The sequence below is a fragment of the Pangasianodon hypophthalmus genome, chromosome 20, assembly GCF_027358585.1.
Source record: "Pangasianodon hypophthalmus isolate fPanHyp1 chromosome 20, fPanHyp1.pri, whole genome shotgun sequence".
Lineage (NCBI taxonomy): Eukaryota > Metazoa > Chordata > Actinopteri > Siluriformes > Pangasiidae > Pangasianodon > Pangasianodon hypophthalmus.
The window spans coordinates 4,410,188-4,428,972 of record NC_069729.1 but is presented as its reverse complement, the minus strand read 5'-3'; the positions used below and the strand labels follow the sequence as shown (position 1 = coordinate 4,428,972).

The 18,785-nt window shown below is 36.3% G+C and overlaps 1 protein-coding gene across 1 annotated transcript; it reads left to right on the top strand.

Annotated features, from left to right (window-relative positions):
• The first annotated feature begins 8,260 nt into the window (after positions 1-8,260).
• On the top strand, positions 8,261-18,550 carry LOC113539593 (inter-alpha-trypsin inhibitor heavy chain H3). The gene is given in 22 exon segments (XM_053226932.1): positions 8,261-8,450; positions 9,472-9,495; positions 9,744-9,898; positions 10,130-10,234; positions 10,963-11,125; positions 11,209-11,319; positions 11,899-11,971; positions 11,974-12,017; positions 12,155-12,323; positions 12,489-12,614; positions 13,736-13,917; positions 14,054-14,239; positions 14,348-14,487; positions 14,649-14,809; positions 15,114-15,140; positions 15,750-15,776; positions 15,878-15,952; positions 16,036-16,167; positions 16,266-16,467; positions 16,580-16,752; positions 17,897-18,008; positions 18,167-18,550. Coding segments are annotated over 22 exon segments (2,658 nt in total). The 5' UTR covers positions 8,261-8,318; the 3' UTR covers positions 18,306-18,550.
• The last annotated feature ends 235 nt before the right edge of the window (positions 18,551-18,785 follow it).

Below are 18,785 nucleotides of genomic sequence, written 5' to 3'. Positions count from 1 at the left end.
GTGTCCTGCCACGCCACACGCCAAGAGCCCGCATACCAGCGCGCCCACACGCGGGCACAATGAGCGCTCAGTCCTGCATCACGCATCGCCGGCAGCAGCAATGCCAAAAATTCCAACACAAAGGTAGAGCTGATGTGTGAGCCGGAGGGGGTGAAGGGTGATGCACTAATCACTGCACAGTTCACACAACCACCATACATACACACATACCATACACGTGACCTTGAGCTGGTTTACATCAGATAATAGTTACATGTGTATAGAACGTCCTGGTGACACTTTTCAATAAATAGGATTTGAAGGATTTGTTCCACATGTCGGCCTCCGTGTAACTGAAGCTGAATGAATGACATTTTGTTATTGCTCTTCTTCTGCATATTAACCGTCAGTTGAAACTAGTTTGAGCTCAAAAAAAGATTGTTAAAAGCAGCAATGTGACTGAGAGAGTCCAAGAAGGATAAAACGATTTAGAGCAGAAATCTAATGATCATGCTCATGTGTAAATTGTGTCCTATAAGGAAAAACAGAGAAAAAAATTTATGAATAAATTAAAACTTCTACAAAAGGAATTATCAGGATGTGAATTTTATATAATATAATTGTATAATTTTGTAGTATAAATTTATTCACAGCAAGCCTATAATTCAGACATTTAATGATTATGCACATGTTTTATAATGAAAAGCTGAAAAATAACTAAATCAGTAAAATATTACTAAAGCAATGACAGGATGTCGGGTTTATAATATAAGCACATATACGCAAACATTTCTGCAATGTTCTATTTGAATTAGGGCTTTTGTATTTTATTTTATTTTATATTGTATTTTTAATATCTCTGTGTAGCAGTTTCTGTGGCAAAGTTCAGGAATTAGTGTTGTTTTTATTATTATTTTTTATTTATTTATTTTTTTTTACTTTTTTGAATTTAACTATTTGCTGCACTTGGTGCCTTTCTATAGCTATGGCTTTCACCAAGTTGTACTTTAGGTTGTAGATATAATGTGAAAAATGTTTATAGAAAGAAGCCAAGCAGAATCAAATTAATTCTAAGTCTTAATAAATCAGACGTAAATTTCCAGCATCATGTTATGAAAATGTTATGTTCACATATAAAAGCATGTCCAATTAACATATATATATATATATATATATATATATATATATATATATATATATATATATGGTGAGGTTTATATAGCTACAGCTCTCAGGAAATTGGCAGAGATGTCCCATAAAAAGCAAAAAAAAAAGTGCTTACTTGCCTAAAATTTGGACTGTAATCACCACATAAAGGCATAAAACCAAAAACGGTTTTGACAAAACCATTTGAACTCATAGACATACTATAGTTATGAGTATGTTTCAGGTGTTTTATGACTTTTCAAGGATGTGCTGCACATCATGGTATTTCTGTAGCTACAGCTCTCACTAAGTTTAAGAGAGAGAGGAAAAAAGAGACTGGTGAGGGAAATAGCTGCTATACTTGTTTTGTAGATGTCCTACAACATTACATGTAACTATAAATGGAAAAAACGGACAACCTGTCATTCTTTAGTAAATAAGAAATTATATAAATTGTTAGTAAATTGCTGTGAGACAAATATTGAAAAAAAAAAAAAAAAAAACTTCCCCAGAGCTAATTATCAGGATGTGACTCATTAGGAAGTTGACATTAAGTTGGAATTTTTTCTTGGTAGCAACATTTCAGTGTGTATTTATACAAAGATTGTATAAATATATGTTGTAAATTCATGTTTTAAATTAATAACTCTTATCTGTTCTTTCCAAAGGTGTGGTTTCATTGCTCATGAGAGACAACATTTTAAGGCTTTTGAAGGATTTGCTACACATTGTGTGCTAAAATCTAAAATTGCAACAAAGAACACAAAGTTTCCTGAGAAATGTGACATAAAGTCCTTATGAAGTCCCTGCAGTGATTACTTCACAATGAGATTTGTTGCACTTGGACTTTATATAATTACAGTTATCACTGGAAAAAAAAGTTATTTCTCTTTATCTTCATCTAGATAAAAAGCAATTGTGTGTTTGTAAGAGAGACTAAGCAGCGATACTAAAGTTCTTTTAGCTTTATGTTACGCGTTTTACTGGGTTTGTACTGATATCAATGCTTCATCTACAGATTGCGTGTTATCATCTTCTAAATAAACACGTACAAACAGCAGCAAACATTCACAAACAGAAGTGAGACGGTGAAATAAAGAACTGACAAAACAACAACAACAATCAACTATATTCTCAGGGGACACTGTTGAGTTTACGTATATACAAGGAATTTGTTCTGGTTAGATTTGGAGCTCACGTACTGTTTACTATGACAATGATGAGCAGTAAACTATAGTAAATGTGATAAATATGTCACAAGAATCTTTGGCGCCAGCAAATAAGAGCAGCTGATTCGAATCAGAACATTCAATTTTTCCTAATTTTTACATACATTTTTTCCTAAAGTAAGAAACTGCAGCAAACTGCAAAGCGTGAATCATAATATTTTTAGAACTTACTGAAAGAATTTGATTCTTCTTGAATTAATCAGAATCAGAATTTCCTCATTTACTTAAACTATGATTCCACACCCGAGTAACACAAATACACAGGTTACAATATCAAAACTGCTGACTGAATTTGTCCTGCTTCTTGATAGAATGTTCATAATGTTCAGAATTCAGCTTTTCTCACTTTTAATTAGACTGAAAATCTGCTGAATGAGCAACATGGCCTGTTTCAGGTACTCCGTATTTCTGTTTCCCAGAAGATTTGACCGAGTTGTTGAACAACAGGTGGAACAAATTTAGTTTCTTTCCAAGCACAGACTTCAGGGGCAGTTTAATTAAATGTATACAGAATTCTCTCTCAGTGTCTCTTTGACTCTTATTACAGAGGTAGACATAAAATAATATTCTTTTTATTGTCAGTGTCATGATAATTTTGAAATTGTCATTTGCCCAACATCTCTCTCTCTCTCTCTCCCTGTGTGTGTATGTATATATATATATATATATATATATACACACACACACACACACACACACATATATATATATATATATATATATATATATATATATATATATATATATATATATATATATATATACAGGGCAAATAACAAAAATTATCATGACACTGACATAGGGGAATGATCCTCAAAGAATTTTTTGTCAAAGGCATTCTTAAAGGCTGAAAAAGTAATATAAACCAACTATGAAAAATGAAAAATTTTGGAAGATATTTTGCTAAAAATTGTTAATTCCCCTATGCTTTCCCCTATGTTAATTGTTAAATTCCCCAATATATAATTTTGTTCTATTATGTATATAATTTTGTTCCCCAAATCTAAGTTACTTTTAATTGCATCGTTTTTATAAGTGAATTAATAGTTGACTTTTTTAGAGAACAGTTAGAGTTATTGCATGCTCACGATTTCCTCAGTGAGTTCTTTTTTTCAAGATTTTGGTGCCACCTAGTGGACAACAGGGCTACACAGTAATTGTAACTTTGCTGCCATCTTGTGGTAAAATCATGCAACTACACTGATTCGCTGAATAAAAATTCTAATTGATTAATTTCCCCTTATAACAATTGTAGCCAGTTAATACTATAAGAAGGCATGTTTGGTGTTTGACGTGGAGCCACGAGGCTAATGTTGCAACAGGTCTGTAACACTTATAGCTACCAGTTTAGCATGCCTACATTAACACAAATAAAAAGGCATCAGAGTAAGTCCTTGTTTACCAAAAATAAATATATACAATTCAAACTGGAACTTATCATCTAAATTAGTTCTAACATATAACTAAGCCTTTATTCATGGAACCAATTTTTCCAGGAGAATGGCTGCTTTGACAGTGTTTAACTCTGTAATATCCTGTTGTCCATTTTTATCAATAATGTCACGTCATACAGAGGATTGCAAACTTCAGAATTCAGCTATGACATTTAGAGATTAGGCGGCATTTAGGTTTAAACATGATATAAAAAAAGTTTTTATTAATAACATTTTAAGACATTGTCATTGTAATATTTTACTAGTAGTTCTACAATGCACTTTGATAATTACAGCTTGTAAAACTGTCATGGCAATAAAACTGAGAAAAACAGAGAAGGAACCACACACATATCTACCTCATCATATCTATATCTGCACACCGAGAAACACATCTGTTATTAGTTATTAGGTCTCAGTCAGAGCAGCCTGAGGGTCCCTGCGAAGCCTCCGACTCAAATCCAGCTCAACTCCTGAACTTCCGACACGATCCGGGTCAACACGCTTGCCCTCGGCCCATGGGGGGACACGCCGCAGCCATTTAATCACGGCTAAAGAGGCCAAGCACACCAACAAGATCCCATTCGCACTCTCTCTCTCTCTCTCTCTCTCTCTCACACACACGCACACACGTCATGCAAAGTGCAGATGAGAGAATGACTGAATTACTGTTTAAACATATTCAACTTTCCCACACTTCCTGAAAAGGCACTAATGTACACCAACATACACCAGCTAATTCAAGTGACACTACACACACTGTGAACTCTAGAGGCTGGGACATAAACAGAGCAAATGGAAAATGAGTCATATTATTCTGTATAATTGTCTGGTCTGTTACCATGGCACCCAAACAAAAATACAGTGTTATGTAATAAATAATAAATAAAGTATCCCCCCTCCCCCCCAAAAAAGTGAAACTGTGTTCATGCGACTAATTCAAAGATTTCAATCTGATTGAGAATCTATGACAAGAATTGAAAATTCTTCATCTGATCTGACAGAGCTTGAACAATTTTGCCAGGGCCAGGAAGAATGGGCAAAAATATCAGGATCCAGCTGCAAATCCCAGAAGACTTGCAACTATAAATGCAGCCAAAATACTGGCGCACGGGGGGTGAATACTTCTGCAAACAAATAAACTAATACTTTCTTGTTTAATTGACCATGGTGTCACAATCAAAAATATTTTGCCCCTTCAAATGTTAGACATGTTGTGTAAATCAAATGTGTTTGTAATGTGTTTGAGTTTAAGGTGGGGCGAATACTTATGCAATGTTCCAGCTTATGGCAAAATGCCATGATGTAGGTGTACATTTACTGACTATAGACCATATGTTGCTATGTCCAGGTTGTCAGACTCCTACTCTGTCCATCGTTCAAAAAGCACTACCTGGGCATTTCTGGGTTTTCTAAAGCTCTGTAATCTTCCCGTAATTTATTACTGTATTTATTATTGTAGGTGTACAGATAGAGACTATAGTCTGGGATGAGTACAGAACAGTCTCAATGATTATAACAGCAGTTCATAAGCTATTTCACAATAGAAGGCTATTCCATAAGTGGGGGGATTTGTAGGGGAAAAAAAAAAAGCTCTGCTGCCCTGATATTAGTCTTCATTCTAGGTACTGATAAACAACCTGCACCTTTTGATTATAATAGATAATTAAATAATTGCCATCTGCCTTTCATCAGAGTCAATTTTGGACCATAGCACTGCTCTTAGACGGAGAGTCTTGCTTGGTGGACTGTTTCTCACCCCAGCAGTGACATTGAGGTGTTTACAATATCAAGCAACACGTTTGTACCAGTGCCATGCACGCCACCATGTCAGTGTCACTGTAGTGTTCACTCTCCAAATAACACTTGCTCATCGGTAGTCCTATGGAGGTCCATTTCCATTGATGGGTGGGGTAGAGGGAGGCGAATAAGTTGTGCAGAGCAACAGTTGGGATACTGTTGTCAGTTGTCAGTAGCTTCAACCAGATTAAAGAACACTGTAAAAAAAACCTAAGAACTCTTAACTGTCCAAAAAACCACTGAAACCCCTTTTTCTAAAAGTGTACTGTAGTCATACAGGCTCCTTTGGATATTATAGCCTTTTATGATTTTTTTTTCTGTTTGACAGTACAAACACAAGTTTACCACAAAATATAAAGAAATTTTGATCAAAATATTGCTCAAGTTGTTGGACAGTAATATATTTCATATTTGTTTTGTGTAAAGGTGAAATCTGTTGACTGAGTAACAGACAGTGAGAGGAAGAGAGCAGGAGGAGAAAAATAACTGAGGCTGAAATGTAAATTGACATTTTATTTGCTTGTTTCTGGGTTTGCCAAAATATCCCATGGATGTACAGAGAAATAAAGCGGAATGGGCGGCTCACTGTCGGGTTGAAGAATTTGGATATTTGAGAGGTTTTCCTTATTTATGCCATTAAATACTCTTCTTCTGAACATGACTTCATAGATGACTTCAGTCCTGTTAAAGAGGGAGGAGTGTGCAAAGAAAAACACACACACACACACACACACACACACCAGCCAGGCTGAGATCAAGCCAGAATGCCATAGTTGCACAACCTACACAGACAGACCCATTGATTTCGACCCACTCCTTCTCGGAAGCTGTATACAGAGTGAAACGGCCAGGAATTAAATCTTTTTTTGATAAAAAAGCAGACCTGTTGAAGTTTTTCTAGCAAACCAAAAAAAAAAAAAGCAAATTCTGTTCTGAGTGTGTATGCATCCTCACGAGGCAGTGATTACCTGAACATAACAAAACAGCCTCTGTTCTTAAAGCAGGAAATAGGAAATCAGTGGCCAAGTCTGAGGTATCTTTGTTGGTCTCTCAGCCATGCATTTAGATTATTATGGTGTCTAACTTTTTAAACATTACAGCAGCTGATATCAAAACACCCTCAGGATGTCTGGATTAAACCAGCATCAATCAGGAACTAAATTATGATGCAGTTCATAGTTCAGCTTCCTCAAATGTTGCCGATCAGTTAATTTGAGCTAAATTTGCTTATAGCATCCAGGTGTTTAACATTGTGCAAACTGCATCACAAACCACATCGAGTTCTTCAGTACCTTAAACCAAAAACATTAAATGTAGTTTTATACACCATATGATAATAATGTCTATAAAAATGGACGTGAGAACATCACGGTGATTAAAACAGTAGTAATGGCCATGTTGAAGCTAGTATCAGACTCAGGTAGAAGGCGTGGCCTAATGTTTGAAGATACAAATGATTACAAGTGATTCAGATGATAATATACATCAGCGGCTGGTATAAATAGGCTAAAAGGTATAAGCTCTCCATCATTCAAAGACAAAAAGATGGTGATGTTTCATTATTGGTATCATCGTCAGATATTTAGCTGTTAACAATGTCTTAAGGCAGATTATTTTGGAGCACAACAGCACCACCTGTGGTCATAAGAAAAACACATAGAATGGTATGAGGAAGCAAGAAGTAAGGCTGGGGCTGATTTCTTCCTAACCCAGATTGTAGATTCATGCAGCCTTCATGCAGTGTCAGGTGATTACACAAACTGTATGCCCCTTAGATTTGATCTCCATTTGGGCCATAACACGTCATCAGCAGTGATCGAGAAGACACGTGAAATACAGTTGTGGGTGCGGTGAATCAATACAAGGTGGATTATTTACTCTATCATCCTTTTTTTCCAAAATGCCTTTAGAGGAGAAACTAAAAGTAGACAGAGTAAACACGTCTTGTCCAATCAAAGTGACATGAAAGAGCACACACCAGAACTGTGAGTTTAATGGTTTTTGGTTTGGAGGAAAGAGGTACAACTTTTCTGTTTACCGTGTTTGGTATTCAGAGGAAACACGGCATGAAGCCAGTTGAACATTACAGATTAAAACATTAGCAATCATGAATGCAGCTGCTTGTCAGCCTTTAAGTGTGTATGCGTGTGTGTGTGTGATTTTCGCCTCAAATCTAACGTCACTGGTAATACAGTTCCTGTTCAATACCAATTTATTCTGATATTTTATAAAAAAAAAAACTTTTATATGCAAATGCTACATTTAAAGAAAAAAAGTTGAAAAGTACAAAAAGTTGTTTTCCTATCAGAAAGTGCTCCATTCTACAACCTTTTTAGATATACAAAGAAGAACCTTTCTTGCACAACTGCAAACCCCAAAAATGTTTTGGCTGATCAACAACACTTGGCAAATGGGGGGAATATGTAAATTTCTTGTCCCCCTGCGACCCTCTACTTTTTGCTTTAAGAACATTGACAACATTAGGCCCTAATCTTAATGTTGTGTCCATTTGAAATGATCAAGAAGGCTTTCAGGAATGATTGCTTTACAAAGCCAAGTGAACACTTCAGATACAGAGGTATTAGTCTACAAGTTCCACTGGCAAAACTCCTGCACATGAAACACTGCCTTATTCATCACACTCTCTCACCCTCCCTCTTTCACTCACACACAAACACACTCATTTAAAAGCTCCTGCAGTCAGGACTGAACTCAGAGCTCAGGATTCATCATGTCTGCAGTGTGGATTGGTCTGCTGGCCTGTGTGTGTGTTTGTCTCCGTGTTACAGCACAAGCGCAGGGCTTGACGGGTATTCCACTGTTTTCTCATCATGATGATGATGATGATCAGACAGAGAAAGAGGTAAGATTTCATTTGCAGGTAAGGGACTACTAAAGAGTTGAAAGTGTGTGTGTGTGTGCGTGTGTGTGTCTGTGTGTGTGTGTGTGTGTGTAAAGACTTGTAAAGATACCTAGCAGCAAAGATGGAGCCTCAGATCTTAATAAATAAATCAAGATGAACCTAGTCAAATGTTTGCAGTCATATATATATATATATATTTGTGTGCAAAGCTTAACCAGGAATACACTTAAAAATACAAAATTTGATTTTACGAACAACTAGGCAAATACTCTATGCATCCTAAATCCTAAGAGCAGTTCCTGGTTTTAGTATTTATACTAGTTTTATAGTTGAGGTTCAGATGAACCCCTTTCATTTCAGCTGACCAGGTAATGAGACTTAAAACTAAATAATAACCATAACAACACTGATGCTAATTCATAATCTCCGAGTACTATCATGTATCATTATTTTGAAAAAATAAATAAATTAAATCAGTACAGTCATGGACTGCCTCAATATACATCACAGACCCCTGGGGACTTGTAACCTTTTTGTACAAACCAAAAATGACTAAACTGGTCCTGTCATCTGTCCTTCTGTGTCATTTGTGTACACTAACTGTGCACTGGGCCAGATCCGACCATACATATAACAGCATGGTCATGTCCTCATTATTATTCTAAAATAGTTTTTACTCTTGTATAAATACATTTCTATGTTATTGGCTTTAATATAGTTTGTACCTTTTTAGACTTGCTAGTTTTTCCAGTGTATTACAGGACAGAAAAAAATGCATGTGTACTGAGTCAAGACAAGCTGTGACTTTTTTTTCATCCAAAAGTTGTTCATTTTACACAATAAAAGTACAATTTAATTTCAGTGGCATATTCATAAGGAGCCATATATAGAAATGTATAAAATATTAAATACATAAATATGGAAAGCAGTAAAAAAAAAAATACTCCTGACACTGAAATAAATAATCTATTCTGCCAACTAATCAAATATTAACATATTTATTTCCTTTCTATTTACACAGAAGCCAAACTTAAGGAATCATGAGGTAAGAAATTGTCAGCTGCCTTTGCATTTTTGTCTGCTTAAGAAAACTAGGAAATATTCATTAGACCTCACCCAGACAAATCACAGTAATCAAGAACATTTCTCTACTGGACACATTAGCCCATTAATTGAATAATACAGTGTATATCATTGTCATTCAACCCCAAAAATTCTTATTATTTCCTGCTTTAGTTGTTTAATTAGCTAATATGGTTACACAAAATGTGGCTAAAATTTGTTTAATTTTAGATCGAGATGCAGAATGTGAAGATAGACTGCAAGGTGGCGTCTCGATTTGCCCACACAGTCATGACGTCCACGGCTCTGAACAAGGCCAACGTCTCACAGGAAGTCTTCTTCGAGGTGGAGTTACCCAAGACGGCCTTCATCACCAACTTCAGCATGTCAGTCGTGTGCTATTTTTTACTGCCCATAAAATCTGCTCCTAATAAATGAATCTGAGTCATAATGAAACTGACTCATGAATCAACAGTAGAGAGCATTGTTTCAAATCCAGTTCTCACAGATGGTCCATGTTTTTTTTTTTTAAGGTTTATACACTTGTTTGAATATACGCAAATATTTTTAATGCATAATTAATATTTTGGGCTTTCTGTCTTGTTTATTTGTTTCAGGGAAATCGATGGAAAGACATATGTAGGAGACGTTAAAGAGAAAGAGAAGGCCAAGAAGGAGTATGAGACAGCTGTGTCGTCTGGGCATACGGCTGGACTCGTCAAGTAAGTCAGAGACAGAATCAGGTTAGAAAAAAATGACAAGCACACACACACATTCCTGACCTATCATGGTTAAGTAAGTGCTAAATATTTCTGTCAGTGTATATTTTGGTTGTTTTAGAACAAAACGGAATGTGCCTTTTTTTTATTTTGACTGCAATAATGTGTCTGTTTTTGTAATTAATCTGTCATTAATCTGGAATGCAGCTTTGTAATGAAATGTCTATATATATATATATATATATAGTTGTGTTGTTGTTATTCAGAGGTCATTATTAGTTATAAAATTTGTGCAGCACAAGGCATGTGAATGAATAGGGACACTTGCATTACAACATGATTATAAAGCTTTATGAGACATTATTAGAGTTTATAAAAAAAATTCTCACTAGAAATGATGACTAACTTACAATGAATAGACACAACATTACAAAGAATTGCAATTTCATAGAAATTATTACCATGCTTATTATTAATAAGCCTCAAAATTTACACAACAGACAAGTCACTGGTTTCAGATTTATAAATGAGTTTCAGAAATAAATGATTTTGAAATATTTCCATCATGAGTAAATAATTTATAGATCTTTTTCATGGCTAGTATATACAATATAAGACAAGAGCTGGTTTGTGCTTCCAAGCTGCATACTTTTAGATAAAAATAATGAACAAACATTTCCTTGGGATGATTATAGTCATGGTTGTTGGTTTTTTTTTGTTTTTTTTTCCAGAGCTTCAGGCAGAAAGATGGAGAAGTTTTCGGTCTCTGTGAACATTGCAGCCAACAGCAGTGTCACATTCACACTTACATATGAGGAGCTCCTTCAGCGGCGGTTTGGCAAATATGAGCTCATGATCCGAGTCAAACCCAAGCAGCTGGTCCAGCACTTTGAGGTGGAGTACTAATGTGTATTTCCTTTCTTCCCTTCACTTAAATTCATTTTGGATTCATTAAATTTACACGTTCACACCCACAGATTGTTGCTACTGTCTATGAGCCCCAGGGTATTACATTTCTGGACACCAATGTCACATTCATCACCAATGACCTGCTCCCTCTATTGGAGAAAACAGTCACTGAGAAAAAGGTGAGTTCATTATTTCCTTAAGCACCATTTCAAAGACATTTTGGAAAACCATGCAGTTTTGTAATGTACAGTATCAAGCTTATGAAACACAGTGAGGCATTAAACAGCTGCATGGGCTGCATTGAAAACATCTGAATAAGTCTTTAAGTCAAGTTTAAAGCTCTACAAAGACAGAAATACTGAATCTCACAATCTCATATTTTTGTAATATCATCCACCATTAATGCATAGTGTACATTGCTTTAGCAAAAATGTCTCCAAATTATAAATCCAGTAATAGAAATACTACAAATATAGATACAAATCTTGGCGAACAAGATGGCCACACTGGATAGTTTCAGACTAGGGTAGATGTTTACAGTAGATATTATTGTACCTTTAAATGAACTAATATCTAATGGCTAATATAATATTTTAATTAACTTATATTTGGAACTATGATATTGTCCGTGGCACAGACAGCTCTTTGTGTAGTGTACGCTGTGTATTTTTACATTCTGATATCAGAGATCAGGGTTAAAAAGGAAATATTGTCAACTGATTGCTGGAAACATCCTATTGCATGATCTTCTTTTCCAGGCCTATGTGTCCTTCTCTCCAACTTTGGACCAACAGAGGAAATGCCCAGGCTGTGACGGTACACTGATAGATGGGTATTAGATAAAAGTGGCTCCATGGAGGGAAGAAAAATGGCACAGGTAAGTTAACAGATAGTGTTTGGATGTACTGTAGAACTCAACAAAGATAAAGCATTATTAGCATTTGTTATTGTTATAGAACTACGGACAGTCATTTTGTTGTTGTTGTTGTTGTTGTTGTTGTTGTTGTTTTGTAGACTCGAGAGGCACTCTTGACCATTCTAGATGACCTATATGAGGAAGACCACTTTGGGCTTGTCATATTTGACAATGAGATTGAAACATGGAGACCATCATTGAGCAAAGCTACAAAAGAAAATATAAAAGAAGTAAAGAAATATGTCAGAAGTATAACAGCAAAGCACAGTAAGTGTTTGCAAAAGTATGATGAAGGTGCTGGAAGTATATAGCCACCCTAGTTTCATATTTTAAAAAAAAACTTTTTGAAAAGATCTCTAAATTGGTTTATGATGGAAAAAAATACCTACCCCTGACTCATCTGTACAAATTATGCATGCTTACATTTTTAAGTGACAGATATCAATGGAGCTGTTTTACATGCGGTTGACATGCTGACTACAGCCAAGAGAAACAACTCCCTCCCAGACAACAGCCCCTCCATGATCATCCTACTGACTGACGGAGACCCAACTGCTGGTACGTCTGGTCCAGAGACTCAATGTTTATTAATGCTACATTGAAAAAACTATTTACATACACACTATATGTGCAAAATGCAAGGAATAAAATATGACAGAGCATGCTGTTATAAGAAAATAATCAACCAAGGGGCATCACGACACGCAGCAGAGGTTCTGTCATCACTCCAAATTTGGCTATATTCCAATAACATTGTTTTATTTCTCTTAAACCACAGCAATTTGCCAGCGATTTTATTTTTTAATTCTTAAAGTATTACACATTGTACTTTTAAAGTTACATTTAATGTTGTGGAACATCTGCAAAACTGTTTTCCTTACGTTGTAGCAGCTATAAACCATCATTTACTCACCTGCCTTTCTTTGTACTCTCTCTTAAAGTTAATAACACAAAATAAACACAGTTTGTCACGTTCCCAAGAGACAGGAAGTGTAAAGTCCTCTGTCCTTAAGACACTGACACTGGAGACTCCTTCTTTAAATGTTAAGTAAATGTCTCTTTAAAGAAAACTTTACCATACCAATATTACGTAGAACATTCGCTACACAAAGCCCTGTGAATTAGTTGTTACTATAGAAACAATAACATATTAGAATGAGCCCTTGCTGCTGCTTGAGTTGCTGCTAGAGTTGCTGCTAATTAATCAACCCCTTCTGACCAATCAGATTTGAGAATTCAACAATGCAGCATGGTAAACAATGTTAATGTTGTAAAAATTCACAATATATATATCATATCAATGCTTGACATTGCTCCAAATCTGGTTGTTTGTAAAACTGTAACAATCCAAAGCTGCCCTGGAATTAGATGTACAGTGAAACAAGTCAATTCCCACATAGCGAATGAGTGAAAGCAAAATGTTTCCCATTTCCATCTGGCCCACATACCACCACAATGACATGATGGCAATGATGTCATCCAAATCTCACGGCTAGAACACAGCCACTGCTCAACCCTGATAAGACCATATCTCCATCGAGATATGGACCAAGACGTTGGTCTAAAATTGAATTTTTGGCCCACAATACACTTGTCATTGGCATCACTATAACCATATTTGGCCTGATCACTGTTATGTTCTACTGCAACACCTAAATATGGTATTTTGTTCCATTCAGGAGAGACAAATCCTGCTGTGATCCAGCAAAATGTCCGTAATGCTACTGGCGGAAACATGAGCCTCTTCTGTTTGGGCTTTGGCTATGATGTACACTATGGTTTTTTGGATGTGATGGCCAAACAGAATGACGGTTTGGCTCGAAGAATCTACGAAGCTTCAGATGCTGTGCTGCAGTTGCAGGTAGACAGATTGTTATGTGCTATGTTTAAAAAAAATATTTGTTGGGTGTGAGTTATTATGAGGATGTCAGTTCATTCGAAGAACAGTCAAAGCCAGAACTCTTACCTTGACTATGGACTGCAATTTCATTTCAAAGGGTTTCTATAAAGAGGTGGCTAGTCCGCTCCTCTTAGAAGTGAATCTGCATTATCCAGACAGCATGGAGAATTCCCTGACTACCAGCCATTTCAGTCAGTTCTTCGGCGGCTCCGAGATTGTAGTCGCTGGCCGACTGAACGACTCTCAAGCGGACACGTTTCTTGTTGAGGTGTCAGCCCAAATGGTGAGAGAATCCTAAATAATTTCGAAAGGAAATGCACATATGATAATGGAAGAATGGTGATTGCCCAACATCATAGATGTAATTGCATTTATTTTTGTTTTAATTTAGCTGGAGAAGCCTTTTGTGGTCCAGGGTCAGGCCCATGCTGAGGAGTGGGTTGCCATGTTCCCTGAGCAAGAGTACATCTTTGGAGACTTCACTGAGCGTCTCTGGGCATATCTGACCATCCAACAACTCTTAAACAAACAGTAAGTATAATATTTTCCCAATCCAAAGCATTACCATGAGAGAATTTTAACATGTTTTCTTTGTTTATGACAGTGCTTTTGTAATCTAACACTAATGTATATTGCAAGTTTGCATTAAATTGTGAATGAATGTTAATAATAACAACTTTATGCTCTGGTAGAGACAAGTGTACACCTACAGAATGTGAGAATGTCACTGCTGAAGCACTGGACCTCTCGCTAAAATACAACTTCGTCACCCCACTCACATCCATGGTGGTCACTAAGCCAGAAACTAACACAACGTCAGAAGATACTTTAATTGCTGACAAATTGACAGAAGGTATGAATGAAATGTCTCATTACAATAGAATACTCCAGACTACTAAACATTATAAGCCCAAAAAGTGCTATTAAAAAAAACAATATTAATTAAAAAAAACAAATAGTTCTCCTGATATTTGTATCTGTATTTGTATCCTTTTAAAACACATTACTTGTTCACTCGGAATAATGCATTCATATTCGATTACATACCCAATTGACGCACACGTTGACTACACAACATGTCTCAACAAGAATCCGTATGAGTGTCACAGTGCTACAGCTAAGTACTGACATCAAGTGTCTCCTCCTTTCATTCACAGACCAACGGATGGACTTTGCAGGACCAGGTAACAATTTGCTTTCTTAATAGATAATTAAGGTTAATTTGGTCAAATTGTCAAGTTTAACTATCCTCAGAAGCACTACAAAACAACATTTCTACTTCTAGTCTCTGGTCAGATTGGATATGGTACACCTCTGTCCATAAGCAGTGCACCTCTACTTGGATACCTCTGTATATCTCTGTATCCAAGTAGAGGTGCACTGCTTATGGATAGAGGTGTACCATATCCAATCTGACCAGAGACTAGAAGAAGAAATGTTGTTTTGTCACTAAGCCAGAAACTAACACAATGTCAGAAGATACTTTAATTGCTGACAAACTGACAGAAGGTATGAATGAAATGTCTCATTACAACAGAATACTCCAGACTATTAAACATTATAAGCCCAAATAGTGCTATTAAAAAAACAAATAGTTCTCCTTCTATTTGTATATGTATTTGTATCCATTTAAAACACATTACTTGTTCAATCGGAATAATGTATTCATATTCGATTACCTACCCAATTGACGCACACGTCGACTACACAACATGTCTCAACAAGAATCCGTATGAGTGTCACAGTGCTACAGCTAAGTACTGACATCAAGTGTCTCCTCCTTTCATTCACAGACCAACCGATGGCCCTTGCAGGACCAGGTAACAATTTGTTTTCTTAATAGATAATTAAGGTTAATTTGGTCAAATTGTCAAGTTTAACTATCCTCAGAAGCACTACAAAACAACATTTCTGCTTCTAGTCCCCGGTCAGGTTGGATATGGTACACCTCTATCCATAAGCAGTGCAGCTCTACTTGGGCACAGAGGTCATATAGGTGAGATAACATGTGATCATAAAGATTAAGATTTGAAGATTTTGTTTAATGACCAAAAATATAAATCAAGTTTATTTTGATAGCTGTAAAAGCTATGGCAGTTGATGGAGATCCGCACTTCATCATTGAGTTGCCAGATCGGAATGATGCTCTGTGCTTCAATACTGATGATAAACCAGGCACCATCTTCAACCTGGTGAAAGATCCAGTCTCAGGTAAATGTGTGCTGTAAGAAGTCTTACCAAGTCTGCCAAAATAGTGATTACTGGACATTGATTTATTCACTGATATTCCCTTTGTTATAAATCCACAGGATTGGTGGTAAATGGGCAAACCATTGGAGACAAGAAGGTGGAGCCTGGGAGCAAGCAGCACACCTACTTTGGTCAATTCGGGATTGTTCACAAGAAATTTGGTATCAGATTAATGGTGACAACCCAAAAGATCATAGTGTTTGAGCAGGGCAAGCAAGAACAACTTCACTGGTCACAAACATCTAATATTAAGGATTTGAAGTGAGTGAAATACCCACAGATAGAAGAATTTATTCCATCCACATGATACATTAGCAGAAACATTGACTCTGGTGTTTAAAGCCCTCATAGCCTCACTTTTTCTCCTCTCCAGCATGGACCTTCAGGTAACCAAAGATCAGAGTCTCACAGTGACCCTGAAGGACACGGTGAAGTTTGTTATCATCTTGCACAAAGTGTGGAAGATGCATCCCTACCACCAAGACTACCTGGGCTTTTACACCCTGGACAGCCACCTTCTTTCAGAAAGAGTCCATGGTCTACTTGGTAATTTCACCAAAAACATATTTAATCTTGCATTACATAAAAATAAATTGAGGTTTTTGCAAGTGCAGGCCATGCCCTCAACTAAATGACATGAAGGGTGATTGTACTGTAGAAGTGTAAAAGTGGGGAAAACCTGAGTTCTGTCTGGCTTTTGCTTTGAGCTTAATAGCCACCAGGCCCCCATAAAGACTCCTGGGTAGGCGTTGTTGAACAGTTGGAAGGAAAAGGGGAGTTGATGGGTATGGAAACCTTGTCACTAGTCACGAGAGTGATGGGATTTTACAGGAAGTTAACTAGGAAGATTGTGGAGCTTCATGCTTGGTCTTTCTTGCAAACTTCAGTTATTTAAGAAATCCACTAAATTCATCAGTCTCAGAAATTGGCTATGAACATTGGAGAAGGTTATAGTGACATTGCCGTGTAGCTGATTTATCATCACATTGACATCACATTTTAGTGATAATTCCGAAAACCTTGATGATTAAGGGTTCAACAATCAATGCAATAAGCATGAAGAAACTATAAAGTGTGTTCTTTTATATGGATGGCAACACCTCCTGAAAAATGACACTTTCAGGCCCTTCTCTCCTTGTCTGATTAAAAGCAGTGGGGCTGTGATTGGACCGCGATTGCATTTCAGTGTGGCACAACTGCATCGCACTGATGAAAGTGAAATGTAATGCAACAGGGAATCACATTCACTTCTTACATAACTAATTGTTATAAAAGCTATTCCATGATGATTATTTTTTTCACTGATGAGATCTAGCGACATAAAAGCAAAGCAATGAAGGTTTTGCTTTTCAGCATGTAACATTTTCTGTATATTACTAATGAAAAGCAATACAGTTTGGGTTTTTTTTTTTTTTCATGTTTAGGGTATGGTATTTCACATCTAATGCTAACATGGAATCTTCTCCTTAATGGTCAGAGAATATGGGTTGTTCCAGCTGTTAATGTTTTTCTAGCTCTGTTGTTTTGACTAATAGACTTTTATTTTAAAATGACTCTTTTCCTGCATTTCATATTTGTGTGAAAAAACCAAAACTACATGATAATGACCATAACTAAAGGGATTTCTTTATTTATCTTTTTAGTTATCTTTAATGGTGTTTTATATTTTTTTAATGTTGTCTTCTAACAGGACAATTTTTCCATGGTGTAACATTTGAGGTTAGTGATGTCTTTCAAGGGAAAGATCCAGGCAAACCAGATGCCACCATGTTTGTGAAGGGCCACAATCTCACAGTGACCAGGTAAATAAAAAAGCACTCTACCAAAAGAACATATCCTATCACATACTGTATATCTACCTTAATGAACAGGCAAAATCCTTGAAGTGCACAGGTGAGGACTTGGAAGAAAGACATTTGGCTGAATGGGTTGATGTCAATTGTGTGCTGTGTGACTTCAGGGGCTGGCAGAGAGACTTCAGAAAGGATGTGAAGAACGGAGAAAATGTGTCCTGTTGGTTTATTCATAATAACGGCACAGGGCTCATCGATGGAGTCCTCGGAGACTATATTGTTGCTGGCCTCTTTACGACTTTCTGAGAGGGAAAAAGAAAAAGAAAGAAAAGAAGGGACTACAGAAGACCAGACTGGACTGTAAATGTATTTTATATGTTTTCCCCCTTTTCATTACTGGTCAAAAACACATGAAAGTATGATGCAAAAGTACCTTATCATGAACCTGAAGTATAACAGGAATTTCTCTAACAAACACTGAGAGGACTTTGTTATTGACTTTGTACACATTTGCTTGTGATTAAACATTTCTGCTGACTGTCCAGATTAAATTAGTTTTGTGTCTGTTTTATTCGTATAAATTTAGTTAGTCCAACTTATTTTACTCACAACGAATCTATACAGAGTAGTGAAATTGTGTCAAAAAAGGTCATTATAAAAATAGAGAGAACCAAACAATGAAGCAAAATAGAAATTCAGTGATAGCAGAAAGACGAAGTATTCACTTGTATCACTTTATAAAAAAAATTATTTACAATAAAATGAACATAGTCACAAAGAGCTCAC